The 20,226-nt window shown below is 31.7% G+C and overlaps 2 protein-coding genes across 3 annotated transcripts in view; one reads left to right on the top strand and one right to left on the bottom strand.

Moving 5' to 3' along the window:
- Positions 1 to 8,951, top strand: part of LOC106478069 (elongin-B-like) — a 26,755-nt gene extending 17,804 nt beyond the window's left edge. For both annotated transcript variants that reach the window (XR_001292049.2, XM_013938579.2), the window contains exon 5: positions 8,162 to 8,951. The gene's annotated coding sequence lies outside the window, so the exon portion shown is untranslated. The remainder of the gene's footprint in view (positions 1 to 8,161) is intronic.
- A 636-nt stretch (positions 8,952 to 9,587) lies between these two features.
- Positions 9,588 to 20,022, bottom strand: LOC106478066 (techylectin-5B-like). The gene is made up of 5 exons (XM_013938577.2): positions 19,850 to 20,022; positions 19,265 to 19,440; positions 16,834 to 16,939; positions 15,475 to 15,639; positions 9,588 to 10,690 (listed from the first exon to the last, which is right to left on the bottom strand). Exons 1-5 carry the CDS (start codon positions 19,938 to 19,940, stop codon positions 10,419 to 10,421), a joined length of 810 nt encoding a protein of 269 aa, XP_013794031.1. The 5' UTR covers positions 19,941 to 20,022; the 3' UTR covers positions 9,588 to 10,418.
- Between the last annotated feature and the right edge of the window lie 204 nt (positions 20,023 to 20,226).

Genomic DNA, 20,226 nt, shown 5'->3' with positions numbered 1-20,226 from the left:
TCCTTTTGACACTGTTGACTCACTCAGTACATGTACCTATAACTCCTTTTGACACTGTTGACTCACTCAGTACATGTACCTATAACTCCTTTGACACTGTTGACTCACTCAGTACATAGTACCTATAATCCTTTTGACACTGTTGACTCAACTCAGTACATGTACCTATAACTCCTTTTGACACTGTTGACTCACTCAGTACATATACTTATAGCTCCTTTTGACACTGTTGACATAAGTAAAATGTGATTGGTTTTGCCTAAGGAACATATTTTGCAGCTCTTGAATAAAAGAATATGTGCATACGTATTAGCTTGTAACATGTTTGTTTAAGCTAGATATTGTGTAATGTTGCATCATTTTACATTAGTAGAAAAAAGGATATGACATCTTTGATTTTATGATGTCATTGTTGAATTATATTTGTTTTAAAAGCTTTCTAGGAGCACCATAATTTTAAGTTTTTCTTTATGATAGAAAAATATTGTTTGTTAACAATTATTATAACTATTTGTAAAGAAATTAGCAATTTTGTTTTGCATGTATACCTTATAAACCTTTTAACATGTTGAAAAACAAATTTCCTTTTTTTTCTCATTGTTCTTGCATGTTTTGGTTAAGAAAGAGAAAATAGTATTATTTCATACAGATATTAATGCATTATTACATGCTTGGAATTACTCAGGAATTTATTTTATCTGTTTGTTTTTAAACACCCAGTCTACAAGTCAAGGAGACATGTTTGGTGGGTTTATTCCCAAACAAAGTTTTCTAGTACTCTTTTTTGTTTAAAATTCTGAGCTCTGTATGATAACTGAAATCTGTGTTGACCACCAATGTGACTGAGTTTACTCTAGTTTCTAGGCTATGAGGGAGTAAAACCCATACCCTCTATCTAAATCCTCACACAAAACACTATAGTGGCCTCACATGTTGGGTCATACAAAATCTGGTTCCTAAACATTATAAAGTCATTTTCCCTGCAGTTTTGTGAGTTTTTTTTATAAAGGTGGTTGAGGAAGGTACAATGGAACTTACTTGCCACTTTACAAGGTGGCTAAATGCAGTACCTTACTGAACATGAACAGTTCTTTTATTTTGTGCAAGAGGAACACAGTCCAGCCAACTCCGTAAACTTCATGTCTCCCTAGCTGAACACTACTGAGAGGTGAGTTCTTTTGGCTGTAAAACAAATTGCTTTCCTTATAGGTTAACAGATTAAGCCCTTATTCAGAGAACATTTTTGGTTCTAACTCAAATACCAGAAACTGACATCCTTCTGTAGCCCACCCAATCCCCTGAAGTTCATTGTCATCGACTTGTAGACTGGATGTTAAGGAAAACAAAAATATTTGTGTTGACAAAATATTTTCTCCCATTTTCTTTGACAACTAATTGTTATTATTAGTTTGAGTCAGAGTTAATCAAACATTAAAAAATCTATTGTGGATATGCAATGAACTAAAACTATGTCCTATTGTTCTAAAACTCATTAAATTTGTGTAACAGATCATCTCTAAAACCATGACTTTTAAGAAACTACTATAAATATGTTAATTTGCCTCTTTAAATGAATGGGAACTTGCGAATATTTAATTTCTGTGGTTTTTACTTGTGTTGTTTAGAAGATTTGTTTGCATATACTGAAATCATTTCAACAAAGTATATATTTTTATAACTTGTTGGAAAATAATTTAAAAAAGTATTGAGTTACCAGTTTTTATTTTCCTGCTACCAGTTTATGTTTGACTGGCCAAATGTCTGGGATGTCAAATTATTTTACCATATTGTTTATTAATTATTTGAAAGTTTTTAACCTGATAAATAATATTAACTGAAAGATGAAATATTTTTATTCCTAATGTTTTGCAGTATCAGCTTTATTGAGAGTTTGAACTATTATAGAATGTAGTTAATATATAAGTGACACAGAGAATGACAACACATTGAATACAGTGTAAAAGATGTGTGTGATATGTACAAAAAACTAAGCAGAAAAAGATAAGGGAAATATCTGAAAATTAAGAAATGAATAATATATTCTCAAAGGGTGATAGTTTCTTAGTGAATTTAAAACTATGCTTCTGAGATGGGCAGAAAAATTATAAAATAAAATAAAAGTGTATTATTTACAGGCAGGATTTTTCAAGGCTGCACAGAAGTGTAAATGTAACATTAAAAAAAATTCTTTCAGTTATACTAAACAGATGCTACAAAATGACAAAATACATTTGAGTGAAAAGTTGTTGAAATAGAGGTAGAATTCTTCGTATTTTTGGCCGACACTAGGCAGCTTATACATTTGTTTAACAACAAGTAAAAGCTTGGAATGGTCTATTCTTTCACTGGGGGTGTGTCTGTGGGCCAGACTAGTTTCGGAGAATTCCACTCCTCATCAGTGACCCTGGACACTACCACCGAATGAAACTTCAGACCAGACCAAGCCTTTATAGTAGTGAGGTATTGAAAATCGAAATGGTGTATTTAAGTGTTTTACACTTATGTTTAAACAACTCTGTTCAAGAATTAAAGTTAGATATTGATAAATTTTGGGAGTTGATGTAAATTCCTTGTTGAATGCACTACACATTTTTCAGAACTCTGGTGAAGTTCAGAGGTGGTGTTTCCATTAAGCAACTGATTGTTATATTATCTCTTGATTTAAAGAATGACCCAAATACCAAATGCCTTGAGGGTTTATCAAGAGTGAATTTGTTATACAGGTAAACTATATGTGGGCACTTTTGCTAGTCCATAGTTTTGTATGTCATGTATATCTTGTTCAACATACATATGAAGTCTTGGATGCTTGCACCATGTTGTAAAGGTTTTACCATCCAAATATTGCATGTACATCACTGCAGAGACAACAGCAATATATTTGCTCATACCAACACATTTTTTCCAGTAGTGATGAGATAATTTTGAACTAGAAAGACCAATATTCACAAACAAATGCAGTATGATTTTCCCTATCCACCCTATTAGGTAAGATCTAAAGAAATACAGTAGATTTCAAGAGAGAATGACATTCAAGGAAGGGGAATAAACAAAAGCATATATACTTCAGAGGGATAGACACTTAACACAGTATCAACATAAGGTTTTTGTGTGTGTGAGAAAAATGTATTAGAGCATACTAAATTGTGACCTTAAGTGACAAAATCAATTTCTGCATAAATAGATTCAGTGACAATGATAGAAACTTTACAGGTAAATTTTGGGCCAATAAGACCCATTTTTTGACATGGTCTATGGAATTTCATGCATTGTATGAATGAAAACATTATTAATAAAAAGCCTCTTGTAGCATTTAGGTATGCTGTCAATGTCTCTAGGTTCATATTTCCATATTATATACATTGCATAAATCCCAAATATGTTTGCTTCAAAGTGAAGAATTGTGCAGAGTATTATCTAGATTAGTCAAAATATAAAGGAATGGCATGACTAGAGTCCTTACTTTTCAGAAAATTTTAACATTTGATCCCTGTAAAGTCTGTCTGCTTCAGTCTGTTGGATTGTTGCAAGCTATCTCTGCCCATATGTTATCTAGATTGATTGAAGTATAGAGAAATGGCAGGCCAAATATCCTAATACTGTGAAATGTTTTCATCTTTGCCTCCTGTAAAGTTGCAAAAAAAGTCACGAAACCCAAATCTGTTTCAGTCTGTGGGGCTGTCGCAAGGTATGTTATTGTGTAAAGTCTCATTTATATTGGTCCAAATATAGAGGATTGCCAAGCCTAAAGCCTTAACTTTGCAAATATTTCTAACTTCTGATCCCGGTAAAAATTGCAAAACAGGCACAAATCTTACATCTGTTTGATTTTGTTTGTGTGGGTTGTTGCAAGGTATCTTTTTTTTTCAAGTCTTGTTTGGATTGATTTAGTTATAATGGAACTGTAAGTAAAAATATGTTTTTGTAATGTTTGATCTTTGACCCCAAAACCAGAATAGGAGTCTAGATAAAAAAGAAAAAACAAATGTAAGTGCATATTGGACCAAGGTATGTGCCTTACAAGTTTCAAAAGGATCAGCACAGAAATAAAGGAGTGGCACACAATCATAATTGTTGGAAAGGAGGAGAAGAAGAAAGAAACACAGGAAATACAAAGTCTCCCTTTATATGGGGGAGACATAATTGCATTCAATAAAATGTGTTGTAAACAACAACAATTAACATTGTTTCAGATGTCACATTTTGAATTTCTTGTTGTGTCTGTTTCTTCCTGAATTTCATCAGTAAGGTCTGTGTGTGTGTGTGTGTGTGTGTGTGTTTTTGAACAAAATAGTTCTAGCATTCAAATGAAGGAGCTCTAATTTTTCGATTTTTTTTAATTGAAAGATGGCTGGAATAAGTTGTAAAAGTGTCTACAACTGTTTTTACAAAAGCACATGCTGAAACAATAGGATGTGACTATTTTTTATAGTCTTTTGGTGGACAAGTTCTGATGCTTGACAATACTAGGGTATTTGTTTGTTTGAAGATTAAGAAAAAGGTTTTGGAGTAAATTACTTTCTTATTGAAGTTACAACAGAAGTATTCATCCCTCATGCTGGGAAAAGTTTTAAAGTTAATCTAAGTTAAATTATTTCATGGGCTTTAAAAAGGTTAACTGTGTTGCACTCTTGGTTTCAATCAGAGCCAAAACTCTGAGCTACTTATACTGCCCACTGCGAAAAGTAATTGTTCAGCATTTTAGTCATTCTAAAAGCTGCTCAACAATATCATATGGTAAATATACATTTTTATTCTTTAAGTTTTGTCACATTTGGAAATGTGAATGATAATGTGATTAATTCCTAACAATTTAGTGTAGAATATCCTACTTGTGAAATAAAATTTGACATCAACATTATTCACTCCTGTTCTGTCATTTCAAAAGTGGATGTTTGAGCTTTAGATGTGTTAATAACTTTTCAAACGGAACACAGAAGAATGCTTGGAAAAACGCCACAGTTCACAATATATATATATATATATAAGATTGAAATATTTCTCATGCTTTATTTTTTAAGATTATGCAGCAATTTTTGACTTTTAAAATTATAGATTTTTTAAAGTCTCAAGATTTTTCAAAATTTTGATTTCCATTTTAATGCAAACTTTACTGTCCATAAGTATAGAGTCTTTATTCTTATTGAATGCTTTAAGTTGCATAAGTTTTATTTGGGAAGGTTTGAACACAATATAGTGTGTTTGAGAAACTTACACAGAAAATGTTCAGTGTGCTTTCTGTCATTCTCAATTAGCATATCAAGCCTATTTCTAAATGCCTTCTGCCCATTTATTCTAGTATTATCTTGCATACTGAAATGCATTTTATTTAGATCATCAATCTCATATTGTTGAAAGAAAGATAAATAAAAGCAATGCTAGTTTCACCAGAGAAACCATTTTAAAACACCTTTACAAACAGGTTAGTGATTGAAGTTAGGATCTTGATTTTAAGCTTAGTGTCAGCCTCTATAGATTTATCCTCTCATTTTCTTCTCTATTCTCAATTAGGACACGTAATGTACTTGTAATCAATGTTCCTAATCCTGTTTTTTATTTTTTTTTGTCAATTTTCTTACATTAACCTACTCGTACAGTATTATTTTTTTACTCTGTTATATGACATGGATGTATGTAGACACGTGAGTCACATCTTACAGAATCAGTTAAAAGTTGATAAGTCTCTGTTTGCGTGTATTTGTGATTAGTTAGACATGATGGGATAAAACAAAATGTGTTATATATGTACAAGTTAGACTTGTTTTCATGAGCCTTTGTAAGGATCCAAACTGTCTTATTAGTTTCAAGATTTAAAGGTATGATATTGCAACATTACATGTAATGTCATAACCAAGGAAGCTGTATTATATTTAAGTAATTGTTAACATAAACTGAAGAATAGCAGATAATTTAAACTGGTAATAGATAAGATTAACCAGGATGTAAAATATTTTATTCTGTGTTTCACTGCATCAGTTATATCTAAGAGTTAAAGTACCCTTATGACAATAGCCTAAAATGAAAATGACAAAGTATAACTGATTTGAACAGTTTAGGACAGAACAAAAAACATAATAACCACGTAATTATATAGGATTTTATAACATACTATTTATGGAGTAATTTTCAGACACTTACTTAGTTAAAATAACATTTGCTACATATAACCCAAGACTGGGCTAAGTTTTTCAAGACAGACCAGGAACTTCACATTAATTTCTGGTTTTTAGTAACCATTATGAGTAAACTTTTGTGGTGAATATAAACTGTTTGTTTCCTTTCTTAATGGTGTAAAGTGTTATCAGCTGCATAACGTATTTTTGCATGTAGAAAGTGGAACGTATTATTTTTTAGTAGGTAGAAAATTCGTAAATAATATTTTATACAGTTCAAAACCTTTCGTCTAAATTTTGTGAATTTCACGTACTATTTAAAATTGCTACAACACAAACTTTTTGACTTTGTTGAGATACCTGTAGAAATTAAAGTATTTTGTTGTTGTTGCTTAACTTAATGTTTTCAATCTCAATACTTTTAACTTTTCTAAAGTAAACAAGAATCTTTTTTAGATTTTGTAATTTTCTTAGGTTTAGTAGTCCTATAAATAACAAAAAGGAATGATAACAGCCAAAGAAAAATTGCTTCTCAAATTTTTTAACTTTTGTCAAGTTAACTTGATTTCAATATGTGTTGAAGTTCTACTTCACATTTGACTATCTCATACACCTAACTGTTTGAAAGTCAGGTTAATAGGTTTACTGGTTCTTTCAGTGTCAACATTAAGGTTGTTAGACAAGTAGAGGGTCCTGGTTAGTTTGAATTGTGATTGGTGCTCCAGATTTATTTTATTCTTGTATTAATGGTTAATTGCCCTGGTGTGTGCTTATTTCTGAGTGCAGAAATTACAAAAGTGTCTAAGTTGTGCTAAGCTAATTATTTGTTTAAAATAGTATATTTAACATGGAATAACTAATTTCTGCTCTATTAAGTGTTCTCTTACTTTTAATAAATAAATTAATTTTTTACCATAAACTTTAGATAACTTTTGTTGCCCAGTATTTTTGTGTAAGAATTTCTTTTATAGCCAAACATTTTTCATTAATTTCACAAGTGATGAGAAAAATGCCTCTGTTCTCCATAAAATACTCACTGATTACCCTTCATTCTGGATATTGTTACCTCTTAAACATTAATATTACCAATGGAAAAGTTTGTAATTGCTGATATTTAAAGCAGGGGAATAATAAGATAAAATTTGTCAGAGAAATGGAGATGACTAGTGTGATGGAAAATACAATATTTTAACGAGTATAAAACTTCATGCAGTTTGGTTTCCATTTTTCATATTCGTAATAAACAATACCCAGTTTGTTCTGGTTTGTGTTTCTGTAAACTCAGCGTGGAAGCTCCTTCTGGTTAAGTAATGTTGATCATGTAGTTGGAAAGCAAAGACTGTAAACTCAATGTGGAAGCTCCTTCTGGTTAAGTAATGTTGATCATGTAGTTGGAAAGCAAAGACTGCTGATTCATTTAAGATTTATGTCTTGCCCAATTTTTCAGTTTCAAATACATAGACAATGTGTTGCAGTGAGGTATGGTCTTTATGTATGGGTTTCGTATTTGTTTGAGTAATAGATAGACATATGATATAGTTATGTTTTATATGCATAAAAGTCTTGTACTTCCATATGAGAAAGAAAATAATAAAGAATTTGAAAAACAGTGCTTGAACACTGTTTCTTATTATTGAACTAAAATAATTTCATTAAAATATTCAGGCAACAAATAAGAGAGAATTAGTTACAAAAATAGGAAGTATATGAGGATGAAAAATGTTAAGCTTAGAATAAATATCTTCTGAACATTTTCTGGCTATTTGATGAGCCCTTTGAAAATAATTCTGTCCTTTCATTTTCATGATATTTTGAATAAATGAATATATTTCTTATAAACTTCTTACCCTGTTAAACATTCATATAATATATGAAACTGTAACATTTTGAGCATTTTTCTGCCCTTTACTTCCATACCATTTTTAAACTGTGCATATCTTTTTTTTAAATAACATATTAAGCAGTATATACCATTTGAGTATTTTTGTTTTTTAATTTCACATTTTATTAAACATTTCATTCTAATATTATTTTTTTCCCTTCTGCAGCTTTTTCTGCTCTAGAAAACAACAGAGAGACATACACTGTACATTGTGTTCCTTTGTGTTTCATAGCTAACAGTGGCATCCTATTGGGCTTAATATTTGGATAAATATAATTATTGCTTGAACATGGTAAGGAAAAACTGAAAAAAAAAAATATAGATCTGATTGTCTTTTCTTAGTATGGTATATAATTTATACATTCTAAACCATAGGTATTTTGTGTTTTGCTGTATTGTTTGTGAATAAACTTCCCTCAAGTATGTAGGAAATTGTAAATGTTTCCAGCCTACTTGTAACAATACCTGTAGCATAAAACACAATTCATGTTATTGCATAAAGTTACACAATTTTGTATGTTAACATCTGTCAAAACACTGTAATTTGTTATTGGACATAACTGTCATTTTGGATTATTATCATTTTTAAAAGTTTAATTATTTTTTCTAATTGCACTTGAAAAATGTGATGAAATTGTGAATAAAGAAAGGTGTTGAAACAAAATGTTATTTTATGTGTTAACTCTCTTTCATGTAAGACTCGCTATATGTGTATTTTAATCTAATACATAAAGCTAAGTTTGTGTTTGTTTGTTCGCACATTTCAGCCATCTTTTCCTTATACTTTTCCACGTTTGTTGATTAATCAGCACCCAACTTGATACAGGATGACATGAGAAAGTTCATATTGATAGAATTCTTGTAAACAGTACATCTTTCTTTTGAGTGTTGGTACCTTTATGTATTTTAATTGCGCTTTGTGTTTATCACGGTAAATAGAAGTACAATTTTCTGTCCTTTGTTACAAAAGAGTCTTTATTTTACCCATCTGTTGGACTGTACTCCAACTAGTCTATGATAAAGCATCTTCACAATTTATTATATTTATAGCATAACATCTAAATAAATTTAAAAATAAGTAAGGTTACAAAGTATTTTAGTATGAAACCTACATGTAAGGTTACCTAATGATATGATTTGAAATAAGAGTTTATATGTTAATGTTATATGTGTATTGGAAATGGACTTTGTTGGTTACAAAGTACTTGAGTAAAATATTTTTGAATTTTACTGAAAGTGAACGTTGTGAAACTCAGTAAAGTTTATATAATTTCATAGTTTAGGACCCAAATATCCACTTGTTTGTTAATATGATTTATGTGAACTTCATATTGGCGAATAGTGACACAATTAGGTACAAAACGACAAGTACAATATATCAAAATTTTACCTAATTTGTTTAGTAATAGATATAAGGCAAAAATGAAAACAAATTAAATTTTTATTATAAAAAAAGGAAATAAAGATGAGGATATTAGGGTTGGGTTTGTAGAGAGAGAAAACAATAATAATAAGAAGAGAAGAATAGGGTGGTGTACAAAAAAAAAAACTGTGAGAGAAAATATACAAACTATTTTATAAGCATGATTAATTAATATTTTAATTATACCTACTTTAAACCGCTCTGGAATCTAGCTATTAAAAGTAAAATATAAACCTGTAAATTGTTTGTAATGATATACTTTACTTACACAACTATCATTGTTATCGTTGCATAACCAACTGTATGAAGGAGGACAAGTTGATGTTCTATGGTAAACCTTTTATTTTAAATATAATTAGTACGAGTAAACGTATATGACTGTAAAAGATCAATTGTTTGGGCTATTTCGTAGCACATGCCCGTAAGTTATGTAAGAGTTTTTGAACCTGAGAAAAGAATAAGTTTTCAGATATAGAGAGAAAAGTTCATAGTCAAAAAACACTTAGATATATATGAATTTACATGTGCTACATGTAATTCAAGGTTTGTAGGTCTGACCACTGAGCAGTTAGAAACACTAATTTATTGACGAATAATAAATCAAGTATGCGTGATTACGTATATGAAATTAGTCTACATCGCAGTATTTAGAATTCTCACTAGAGGACGCGACAAAAAGAGTAGTTATAAAAGGAACTTTAATTAATAAGTTGAACGAGATGGATTCAAGAAAAACACTAATATGGATATATGAATTATTTTTTTGAGTAAGTAAGAATACTAAAAATTTTGATATAGAATTATATGACAAAAGACATAAAGAGAAAAAATAATACAAAAAAAAAACCCATAAAGGTTAAAGCGAAGGAGGGAATTAGACGATTGGGATAAATTAAAAGGAAGAAGGGTTGGGAAACAAAAACAAAGTTGGTTTCGTATAGAGGTAAGTAAAAAACTTAAATTAAAAAAAAATATTAAATACTACAAACTGCCATTTCGTTTACATTGGTACGGGAAATTTAGCAGGTCTAATCTTGATCTCTGTTTTTTTTAACGAAATTTCATATCCTCCAAAAGTATTCCAGACAATACCTTGCCAATGTTTAGGAGGTTTCCCACTTCTGTAATAAATAGCGTTCAAGTTACTAGGATGGCAAGTTGTAAACCACCACCCACAGAACAGCTCGAAGCCACAGTGACGATCTGGTGAGTTATCATTATCGACATTCTTCGTGGAGAAATACATCTCGCTGTGGGCTGATAATGAATCTCCTATGAAGAGAAAGAAAAAAAACCATCAGATTTCGACATTTCTCTTATTATTACATAAAAATGATAACTTTGTGGTCTCTTCTAGTGGAAGTAACCTTAAAATAGATTGACCTCTGCTAGCATCCTGACCTTACAATAGGTTGACCTCTGTTAACATCCTGATACAGGTTTGATTGATATAATTTGAAATCGCTATTCAATATTTATTGAAACCAAAAATGCAGAGAGTTGAGTAAGTTAAATCCAAACGATTTTGAAATCTGATCAACTCGTTACAGTCCATGTCACCACGCCCGGTCATGCTCTATTTGCTGCCCTCTAGTGGCACAGCGGTATATCTGCGAATTTACAACGCTAGAAACCGGGTTTCTATACCCGTGGTGGGCAGAGCACAGATACCTCATTGTGTTAAACTTCAAACAAACAAACCTACTGTTCTCTTGAATACTTCCTTTATGCATTTAATGTGGAGCATTATAGTGGACGATTACTCTTAGTACAGGAACTCACTCTCTGTAATCACGGTAGCAACTAAAATTTTATAAGTTTTTAAATAAAGTAACAAAAATATGTTGAAAATTATTTTTCACGAAACGAAGTTACTCATGAAACTCTCTTAAATGTTCAATAACCCTGACATATACATAGCTCTAATACTAATAGTTACACTAATTGTTAACAGGCGATTAAATCAGAACTATAAAATAATAATGAACTTAATATAAGATTAGCATTACCGTAGAATTGCAATTGTCAGTCCTAGTTGGTCCGGCATGGCCAAGTGGTTAGGGCGCTTGATTCGAAATCTAAGGGTCGCGGTTTCGAAACCCTGTCCCACCAAACATTATCGCCCTTTCAGCCGTGGGGGCGTTACAAAGTGACGTTCAATCTCACTATTCGTTGGTAAAAGGGTAGCCCAAGAGTTGGCGGTGGGTGGTGATTAGCTGCCTTCCCTCTAGTCTTACACTGCTAAATTTGTTACGGCTAGCGCAGATAGCCCTCGAGTAGCTTTGCACAAAATTAAAAACAAACAAACAGTCCTAGTTGCCAACTTGATGTCATAACGGATAATGCCTGTGGTAATAGCACCCAAATGCGTTGGGGATATCCCACCTTTCAGACAAAATCCAAACGCTGATGTTAAACTAGCCATCTATCATGGAAAATCAATTAAGGGTACAGAGTTGAGTGCTTACACCCACAACGTCTCAACGTCTAATTCCTGCAGTCAGTTGTGGGAAGGCAGTTACTTTTAGAGTTCTTAAAGTAGAAATGAAACCACCCTAAAATTTCTGCTATGTGAAACTTCCAACCCCCGCCCTTATAAAAAGATATTAAACGAAACTAAATGATCTTAAAAAAAGAACAACAAACACTGCCTTAATAGTTCTTGCATAACATCCTCCTCCCTTTCTCTTGAAGATTTATTGAAGCATAACATGAGAAAGTGGAGACAAGGCCAGCTACTTGAAATTTCCGGAATATTGAATTAAATTATATTTTCAAAGTTAGCTACTTATAAACCAAGAGTAACTATGAACCTATAATGTCTCCATAAGGTATTTTCCATAATCGAGAGTTCATTCTTTAAAATATTTTGGTATTTATTATAAAAAAGTGTAAATAATTTATTTACTTGCGAGTCTTTATAACCAATACCTCTCAGTTTATTTATGAATAATAAAACATTATCCATAAAAGAATTATTATTGTTACAGTATATTAAAAACCTTTTCTACTTTAATGCTTATTATTGGCGAGATCGATTCAGATGTTTTCATCTTTAACCAGAAATCAGACACGCTTACATCTTTGTTCACTGGTTGTCTCTTACTCATTTTAATTAATTTCAATTTTCGGATCAGCTGAATTCACACTTCTTTTAAACCTTCCAAAGCTTCCATGTATCTAACCAATAGAAATTAAGATCACGAGAAACGCACGTCTATTGATAAGAATTGGTTAAAAATTGAAGTTTTCTTGTCGATAGCTAATATATAAACTTTGATCTGGTAAAGCAACTTTCGAAATTTGATATTTCTTAAACTTTCGTGTCTTCCTTTTTGATGTCGTCTTAAATTCGATTTTAAATATTTTCTTGGAGGGAAAACCCTAAGCACGTGAGTTTTGTGCAGCAGCCTTATTGTAGTGATGGAGTTGTAGGTAAGTTTTTCTCATTGTTTAATGAAATGATAAGAGTCACAAAGTATCTATTCATAAACACTATTTAACTGTACAGGAACTGGTTAAAACCAGTCACCTATGCTTTTATCAATTAGTCAGACATGGAATCACATTGCTTGGATTTATTCCAGCACTTTAAAGAAGGCTTTTAAAAAAAAACGATGTGAGGAACTAACGTTCAGTACTTCCCATTCACATTATGAAACATAATATAAAAATCCCGTTTGTTAAAAAATAGGGAATACATATGTAATAGTATACTGACATTTATGCATGTCATAATGTTTATATGAAATAAATTAATGTAAAAAAAAGGATCAAAGTATTAATGATACTCGTGGGTGTGTCATAAGAGTGACGGTTATATTTCACTATTCAATTCGAGAGACCCAAGAGATGTCAGTGGATGCTGTTGCTTAGCTGCCTTACATCTAGTCTATCAATTAAAATTAAAGTACATAGAGTATACCTTACTTAGGGAACACATAAACCCTAGTTGTTATCTTCGAGTACTGCCGCACATATAATGTTTGTTGAATATTATTTTGTATAGCATTTTGTACACGATTATTGTGTGTAAAAACTAAAAGCATTTGAAATGGATGACCAAGTTGTCCTTTGTGCGCTGGTTGTACTGATTTTGTTGTCATTAAGTGTTTTAATGGTGATAATTAAGAAAGAATCCTCTAGAATACTTTGAAAATAAATACTTGACTTTTTTCAAGAATAAAGTTGCAGCTGTTATTGGCTGAACTCTTAAGTCACACTCCATTCATGCTCTCAAACATAATATTCGATTAAGCAAAATGAAAATGCACGCCACACAAAAAATGTCTTACTTTTCCACGCATATAAGCAATAGGACAAAAAATGGTGCAATTTGATGGGCATTATATTGTCAAAACTAATAAATACAATCAATCAGAGGTTGAGTACGTTTCATTAAAATGATTTTGAATTCTCACTTCAGTCGATATTGCGGCATCTGACCATGCTCTATCTGATTAGTGTACATCTTGACAATAGCCCTGCAACATAGTTTTCATTGCAAAAGGTTCCGTTGTGAGGCTGCCATGTCTAAAGCATACCCATCCTCACACCATCCAGGCTTTCCATAATCCATCTAGTGTACGAAGATGAGAGTTTCCCAGCACCTATAACAACGGCGAGATCATACAGAAATCCACAGAAACTAACGAATCCAGTGATTTGATCGATATCTCTTTGTATGGAAGAGCACGAATATCTCTTTCATTCTCCAGCTGCTTGTGTTATGCGATGATTGAAAGGATATGTCATGGAAGCAACTTGTGTACACATGACTTATGTCGCTTTTTGAGACGGAGATCTTTCTTCATTATAATGCATTATTATTGCCTGGACAAGTGGACGGCTTTTGCAGCTGACTTTTGGGTTCCTGAATTCTCACCTGCACTATGCTTACTATGGCTGGGGTATGACTTGTTGTAGGTCTTTTTCTGGATGGTCCTGATGCCACAACTTGATCCATTGTCCTGTATTTTCTAGTACATTAACTATAAGGGATATACTAATCTTGGAAATTCTAAATCCCCGATCTTAACACATCTTTACGATCTTAGTGTATAAATATTTTGTTTCAGAAAGGGCTATTACATACTCTTCCCCAAAATCGATCAAATCAATTTTCAGTAGCATCACACTACCTATAAAAGCCAAATAATGTGAAAATATAGTTTTAATACACGACTTTACATCGATTTGTTGATTTGCATATTGAAAATAGTTCTAATATATCGTACTCAACCATCCATATGGGTATAATTTATTGCTATCAAAGGGCATAATATCAATTCATTTGTTGTAGTTTTGCTCAGGTACAACATATAAAATAATGTTAAACATCATTGTTTTTTCATTGTGCCACCAGTATGATGTGTGCGTAGATGTTTTTTATAGCCAAGCCATATCAGGCTATCTACTTTGTCCAACAAGGGGAATCAAACCCCTGATTTTAGCGTTGTAAATTTGTAGACTTACCGCTGTCCCACTGGGGGACGCCACCAGTAGGATACAATATATTTTATAAATTAGAGAACCACTCTACATACTAGTTCACTGAAATTTAATTATTTCACAGATCTCTATATGAAAATTGATTATATCAAAACCAACAAATATACATTCTTCTGTATTTTTTGTGGGTCAGGGTAATTCAGTGGATACTTGTCTCTAATAATTATTAAAAAATAAACATATATCATGTGTTCTTGCAAACGATATGCTTATAATAAATTGTGTTTAAATGAAAGAAGCTTTACGGATATGTATTGGTTAACCCAGAATGTAATCCGAGATTGGAACCACAAATATCCTGTTCAAACAAAGACAATGTTGTTATATTATGGTAAAATTACAACCATATTTTTTATTCAACAGTAAATTTCACAAACCACGATATCGACAAACCTTTCACGAAATTAACTTCATATCTAAAAGTTCTTAATTTAACCATTCCAGTGGACCCGATGAAGGAAATACCGCAGATACCTCTGCTAATATCATTAAAATTACTAATCTACCTACTTTAAACGGTGTTGTTTGGTTAATAGGACTTTTACCTGCGTCTCCAGTGTAATTTGTAACAAACATCTGGTATTTTCTTCTCTCGCTTAAAACCAGGAAAGACGAATATTGCGCATAAGCTGATTTTCCAGAGAAATCTTCTAACTCCACTCTCAGTTCCATCTCTTTTTGGTTTGTTAACGCAAATATTATATCATTTCCTGAAGTAGGAATAGAGTAAACGTTAGTTTTGTTTCACAATGCAACATCAACAAGAATTTTCATTTTTACAAAACAAAGTAATATATAACTGAAAAATGAGTGGTAAGAGTCATTAATGGTAATGTATAAATATTTATTGTGTTTTGAAGTATTTTTGAAAATTAACTCACCATGTAGTAACCTATGTTAATTTAGGTGTGCGAACGATATTATGTTATTGCACATAATTTAATTTTGGGTATTATATAACAGACCAACTATTTAATGATTATGCTATATATTTCTTTTCTTTTCAGCAAAGGTAAAGTTTACAATATTATCTGTGAAATAAAGGCCTGAATCTAAGAAAAATAAAAAAAACCTATAAATATTAAACGTTTTCTCTGATGTGCACAGTATAATTGTAACAACAGTACAACTACATTACGAATGTGATAAATTGTTCATTCTAAGAGTTTGGGGCCCGGCATGGCCAGGTGGTTAGGGCACTCGACTCACAATCTGAGGGTCGCGGGTTCGAATCCCCATCACACCAAACATTCTCGCCCTTTCAGCTGTGGGAGCATTATAATGTGACGGTCAATCCCACTATTCGTTGGTAAAAAAGTAACCCAAGAGTAGGTGGTGGGTGGTGATGACTAGCTGCCTTCCCTCTAGTCTTACACTGCTAAATTAGGGACGGCTAGCACAGATAGCCCTTGTGTAGCTTTGCGCTAATCTCAAAACAAACAAACTAAGAGTTTAATTACTATATGTTCATTAATTGAAAACCTGAAGACGATTGTTGAAGTTGAGATCAAAGCTTGTGAAATAAATAGATAACAATGTCAAAGAAAAGTCCTTACTTTTATGAGCGTACACCAATATCGCATATTTTCTTTGAATAGAAACTGATATTTTAATGATATGACACAATTATATCAAATCAAATATGTGCGAGTTATTTTTGATATGTATAATTACTTTTCTTACAGTTTTCTTGTTACCAAAATAGTTTTTTAAATTTCATGTGCAATTTACAATATAACTAGCTAGCTTACTCTTTAGGGACTATATTAACCATAACAAGATATCAATGAAATGTTATAGTTTACTTTTGATGTAAATATTACTGAACAAATCTACAACTAACTAACTAGAACGTATTATATAGCAAACAGGTACTTGACAATTTCTTGTGAAAACTTTCATACCAAGCCAGAAGTCTTCTTTCAAGTTACCAAATCCTACGCTGTAAGAGAACCAGGACTGATTAAAGTCTTGGGGCATGTCTTTGAAGTATCCACGTCTTTGTATCACCTTTAAAACACAAACACATGTATATTATTAATTAATTTAATATACTAATTCAATAACTGATTCCTTGCATACATATGATTATCTATGTTTCACTCTTTGTTTCTATCCCAAAAGCTTTCAGTCGCTCTTCCTGGAGCATCAACAATGCCTTACATACACTTTGATTATAACCTTAATATTATAAAAGAGTTTAATTTTGTTTTTCTCAAATGCTTTTGTAACATATTTATGATTTTTACTTAAGCTATCTTACAATTGTTATTGTTGTAACGTATTCTAACGTTGGACGGGGTCTTTTGGATTATTTGGTCAAAATAATGCCAAGTCCAGTCCAAGTAACGATAACAATTTAACATATTTCTTCAATAAATCTTTCCTACAAGCCATGTTCATTTTTAGGTCTAATTTCAAATACACAAACTTTTCAATATAAGCTAAGAAACGAATGTAGGCTTAATTTACTTATAAACTTGTAAAATCTCACGGCTAATCGATCGACTAAATGAATAACAGAACAGACGCGTTAACTCTCATTTCTAACACTGAATGAACTGACTGACACTCAACTGAGTAACTCATTGAATCTTCAGTAACTCAATAACTTGTAATCCATTACTCATTGAATACTTCACTTTACTTGTATTTAATATTTATAGCATACTCGCCGTCTATTCACTACACGAATTTTTCAGATCATAACATCATTTGCCCTCTAACAAACATTTAAATTAAAACACTGAAAATAAAGCTTACATTATTCGAATAATAATAATAACAAAAATAATGCAAAATTAGCATACGTCAGAAACCTGTGGAGCGAAGAGGAACAATAGGTTAAAATAGTTACGTCGCATGCCCCACTTACTATCTTGTTTCCACGAAATGAACATATTAAGTTCAAATGGCAGAAACTGCCTTGTATGGAGTAACATTTGATGATAAAATCTCGGAGGAATGGTTTACAAAAGTAGTTCAGTTGGAAAGGATAACATTTCGAAAGACTTCTGTTACAACAACCACCAGCCAGTCATACATGCCCACTTCAATCCTCCTATATAAGTCTACAAAAACGACGTTTCGAAAGACTTCCTTTTGCACCAGTTTTTGCAGTTTTATAGGATATCGTCCTTTTTTACCTGAGCTACTTTTGTAGAGTAACTCAGCAAATTTTTATCTTCAAGTGTCAACCTGAACTAGGCAGTTCCTGCACATAACAGCTTTGTTTCTTCATGGATTTGAACTCACCAATGGGAGGCCTTTGGATCTAGCTATTCTTTAAAAACAATTTTATACGTATATTATCCATACAATTTCTATGTACACTGATGTAATACTAATAAACAGCTACATCTGGGGAACATTAACTTATGCATCAGAAACTTGTCCATTAGTAAAACAATGGAGAAAATATTTGATACTCCAGAAATGTGGTTAAACAGAAAAAACAACAACAACAACTAAGATTATTTAGACAGAAAAATACAAAAATAGTGAGGTACAAAGAAGAACTGGCCAAAAGAGGGAACTGATGGTAACCTTTGCATGAAGAAAGATAACATACCTTGGACTGTAATGAGGCATTACAGATCTTTAAAACTTAATGCTGAAATGTTATATTGAAGTGGTAGACAAAGGCTTAAATAGATGGATGAAATCGTTAATTATATGAAGGCAGACACAGCTATCAATACGAGAGAATCAACTCTTCGGGATAAGATGAGGAAAATGGTAGCTAACCTCCAAATCGGAGAAGACATTGGCTTTTTAAACACATTAAAAAATCTTTAAACTATTTATTCACCCAAATGCTAGAGGGTCCATGACTTTATTGTTTACAGAGTTCCCAATAACATACGAGCAACACACGCAATAGAAAACTAAAATATGACAAAAATTGCAATTAATCCAATTAGTTATTGTTTTATTCAAAAACATAAAATTACTGACATTTATGCAATATGTGGACTCCACCAGTAGTGAACGATGTAAGAACAAGTAGTTAATTTAAGGGTTAATAATTCGTTGCATCGATCCATGGCAAAGTGTTTCACACTAACATTTCGACTCATTAACGTTACTACATCCCATAAAGCTTCGTCCTTTAGAAAAACTCAAAAAGTCTGGATATTGATGCAGAAAATGATAAAGAATTAAAAAGTTAAACAACTTCTTTAAGTTTAGAAAGTTTAGAAATGAACCCATTTAAGAACAAAGCAATTAATAGTTCTTAATTTAAAAAAGCGTGAAAAGAAAATCTGATCAACTTAATAGAAATAACTGGCAGTTATTATTATGTATACAATAAAAAAAGATAAAAAAACATACCGTCCATCCACCACCCTCAGTGTCCATGTCACACACAACATGGATAGGTTTCTTCAAGTACCGAGGCCAAATACAGTAAATCTCATCACTCTGGACATAACCATAACTTCGAAGGTCAGCACAATCTGTAAATCTTGCGGCTTTGATGCATTTTTCTTCTACTGTAGCAGTTATGCCTTTGAGATGAAATGCAACTAACCCTTTTAGAAATGAAAACTATTTCCATTTTTTTTATGTCAGCTATTCAAAATATTTGTTTCAAATAATTCAAAATAAAAAAGTTAAACAAAAGTTGGGGAAGATAAATGTTAACAATTTATACTTATTGCCTTTCCTTGAAAATTTTCTATTTCGCTAACTTAAAATATTTCAAGTTACAATGCCTTCCTTTCAATATTATTGGGTCAAATTTGTAAGTGCTATATTTTGAGCCCAATAAGCTGTCACTAATAAGTAAAACAACACGAATAGAAATATAAGAATTAATAAAACAATATTGAAAAATACATTCAATTTTCTCTTGGCACTTTTACATTCCTCAAAACAAATAAATCATTTTATAGTTTTAATCACATAGATATTTACCTTTCAATATTTCTTTTGCCGCTTTTAGCATTTCAAAAACGGATACAGACACCGCATCCAGAATATCTTCTAGATCATGAGTTTTGGTCATTTCCGTATCTTTTATTGAAGGATCTGTGTTACATGTTTCTATTAAAATAATACACACCAGTAGGGATAGCACCGTATGGAAATTCAACACACTCATGTTTGTTGCTAGCAAGTTTTAACTGTACACTTCACTTCGAATGGATGAAAAACTTCACTGATCTTAAAAGCCTCTTCAAGAATAAGACTTGCCTTTTGAAACATGCTTTACATTGAACAATTTTCAAGTGTTATGTCATACGTGATCAATTTTGGTTTGTGCTGAAATGTTATAAACAACTTTTAAGTAT

This window comes from Limulus polyphemus, unplaced genomic scaffold, assembly GCF_000517525.1.
Source record: "Limulus polyphemus unplaced genomic scaffold, Limulus_polyphemus-2.1.2 Scaffold177, whole genome shotgun sequence".
Classification (NCBI taxonomy): domain Eukaryota; kingdom Metazoa; phylum Arthropoda; class Merostomata; order Xiphosura; family Limulidae; genus Limulus; species Limulus polyphemus.
This window is presented reverse-complemented; position numbering and strand designations above follow the sequence as displayed.

Coding starts and splice junctions, on each gene's coding strand:
- LOC106478066 (XM_013938577.2), bottom strand. CDS start 19,940: ATGACCAAAACTCATGATCTAGAAGATATTCTGGATGCGGTGTCTGTA. Junction 19,441..19,849: donor GGCAAAAGAAATATTGAAAG/GTAAATATCTAT, acceptor TTCATCTCAAAG/GCATAACTGCTACAGTAGAA. Junction 10,691..15,474: donor AAATTACACTGGAGACGCAG/GTAAAAGTCCTA, acceptor TTCTCTTCATAG/GAGATTCATTATCAGCCCAC.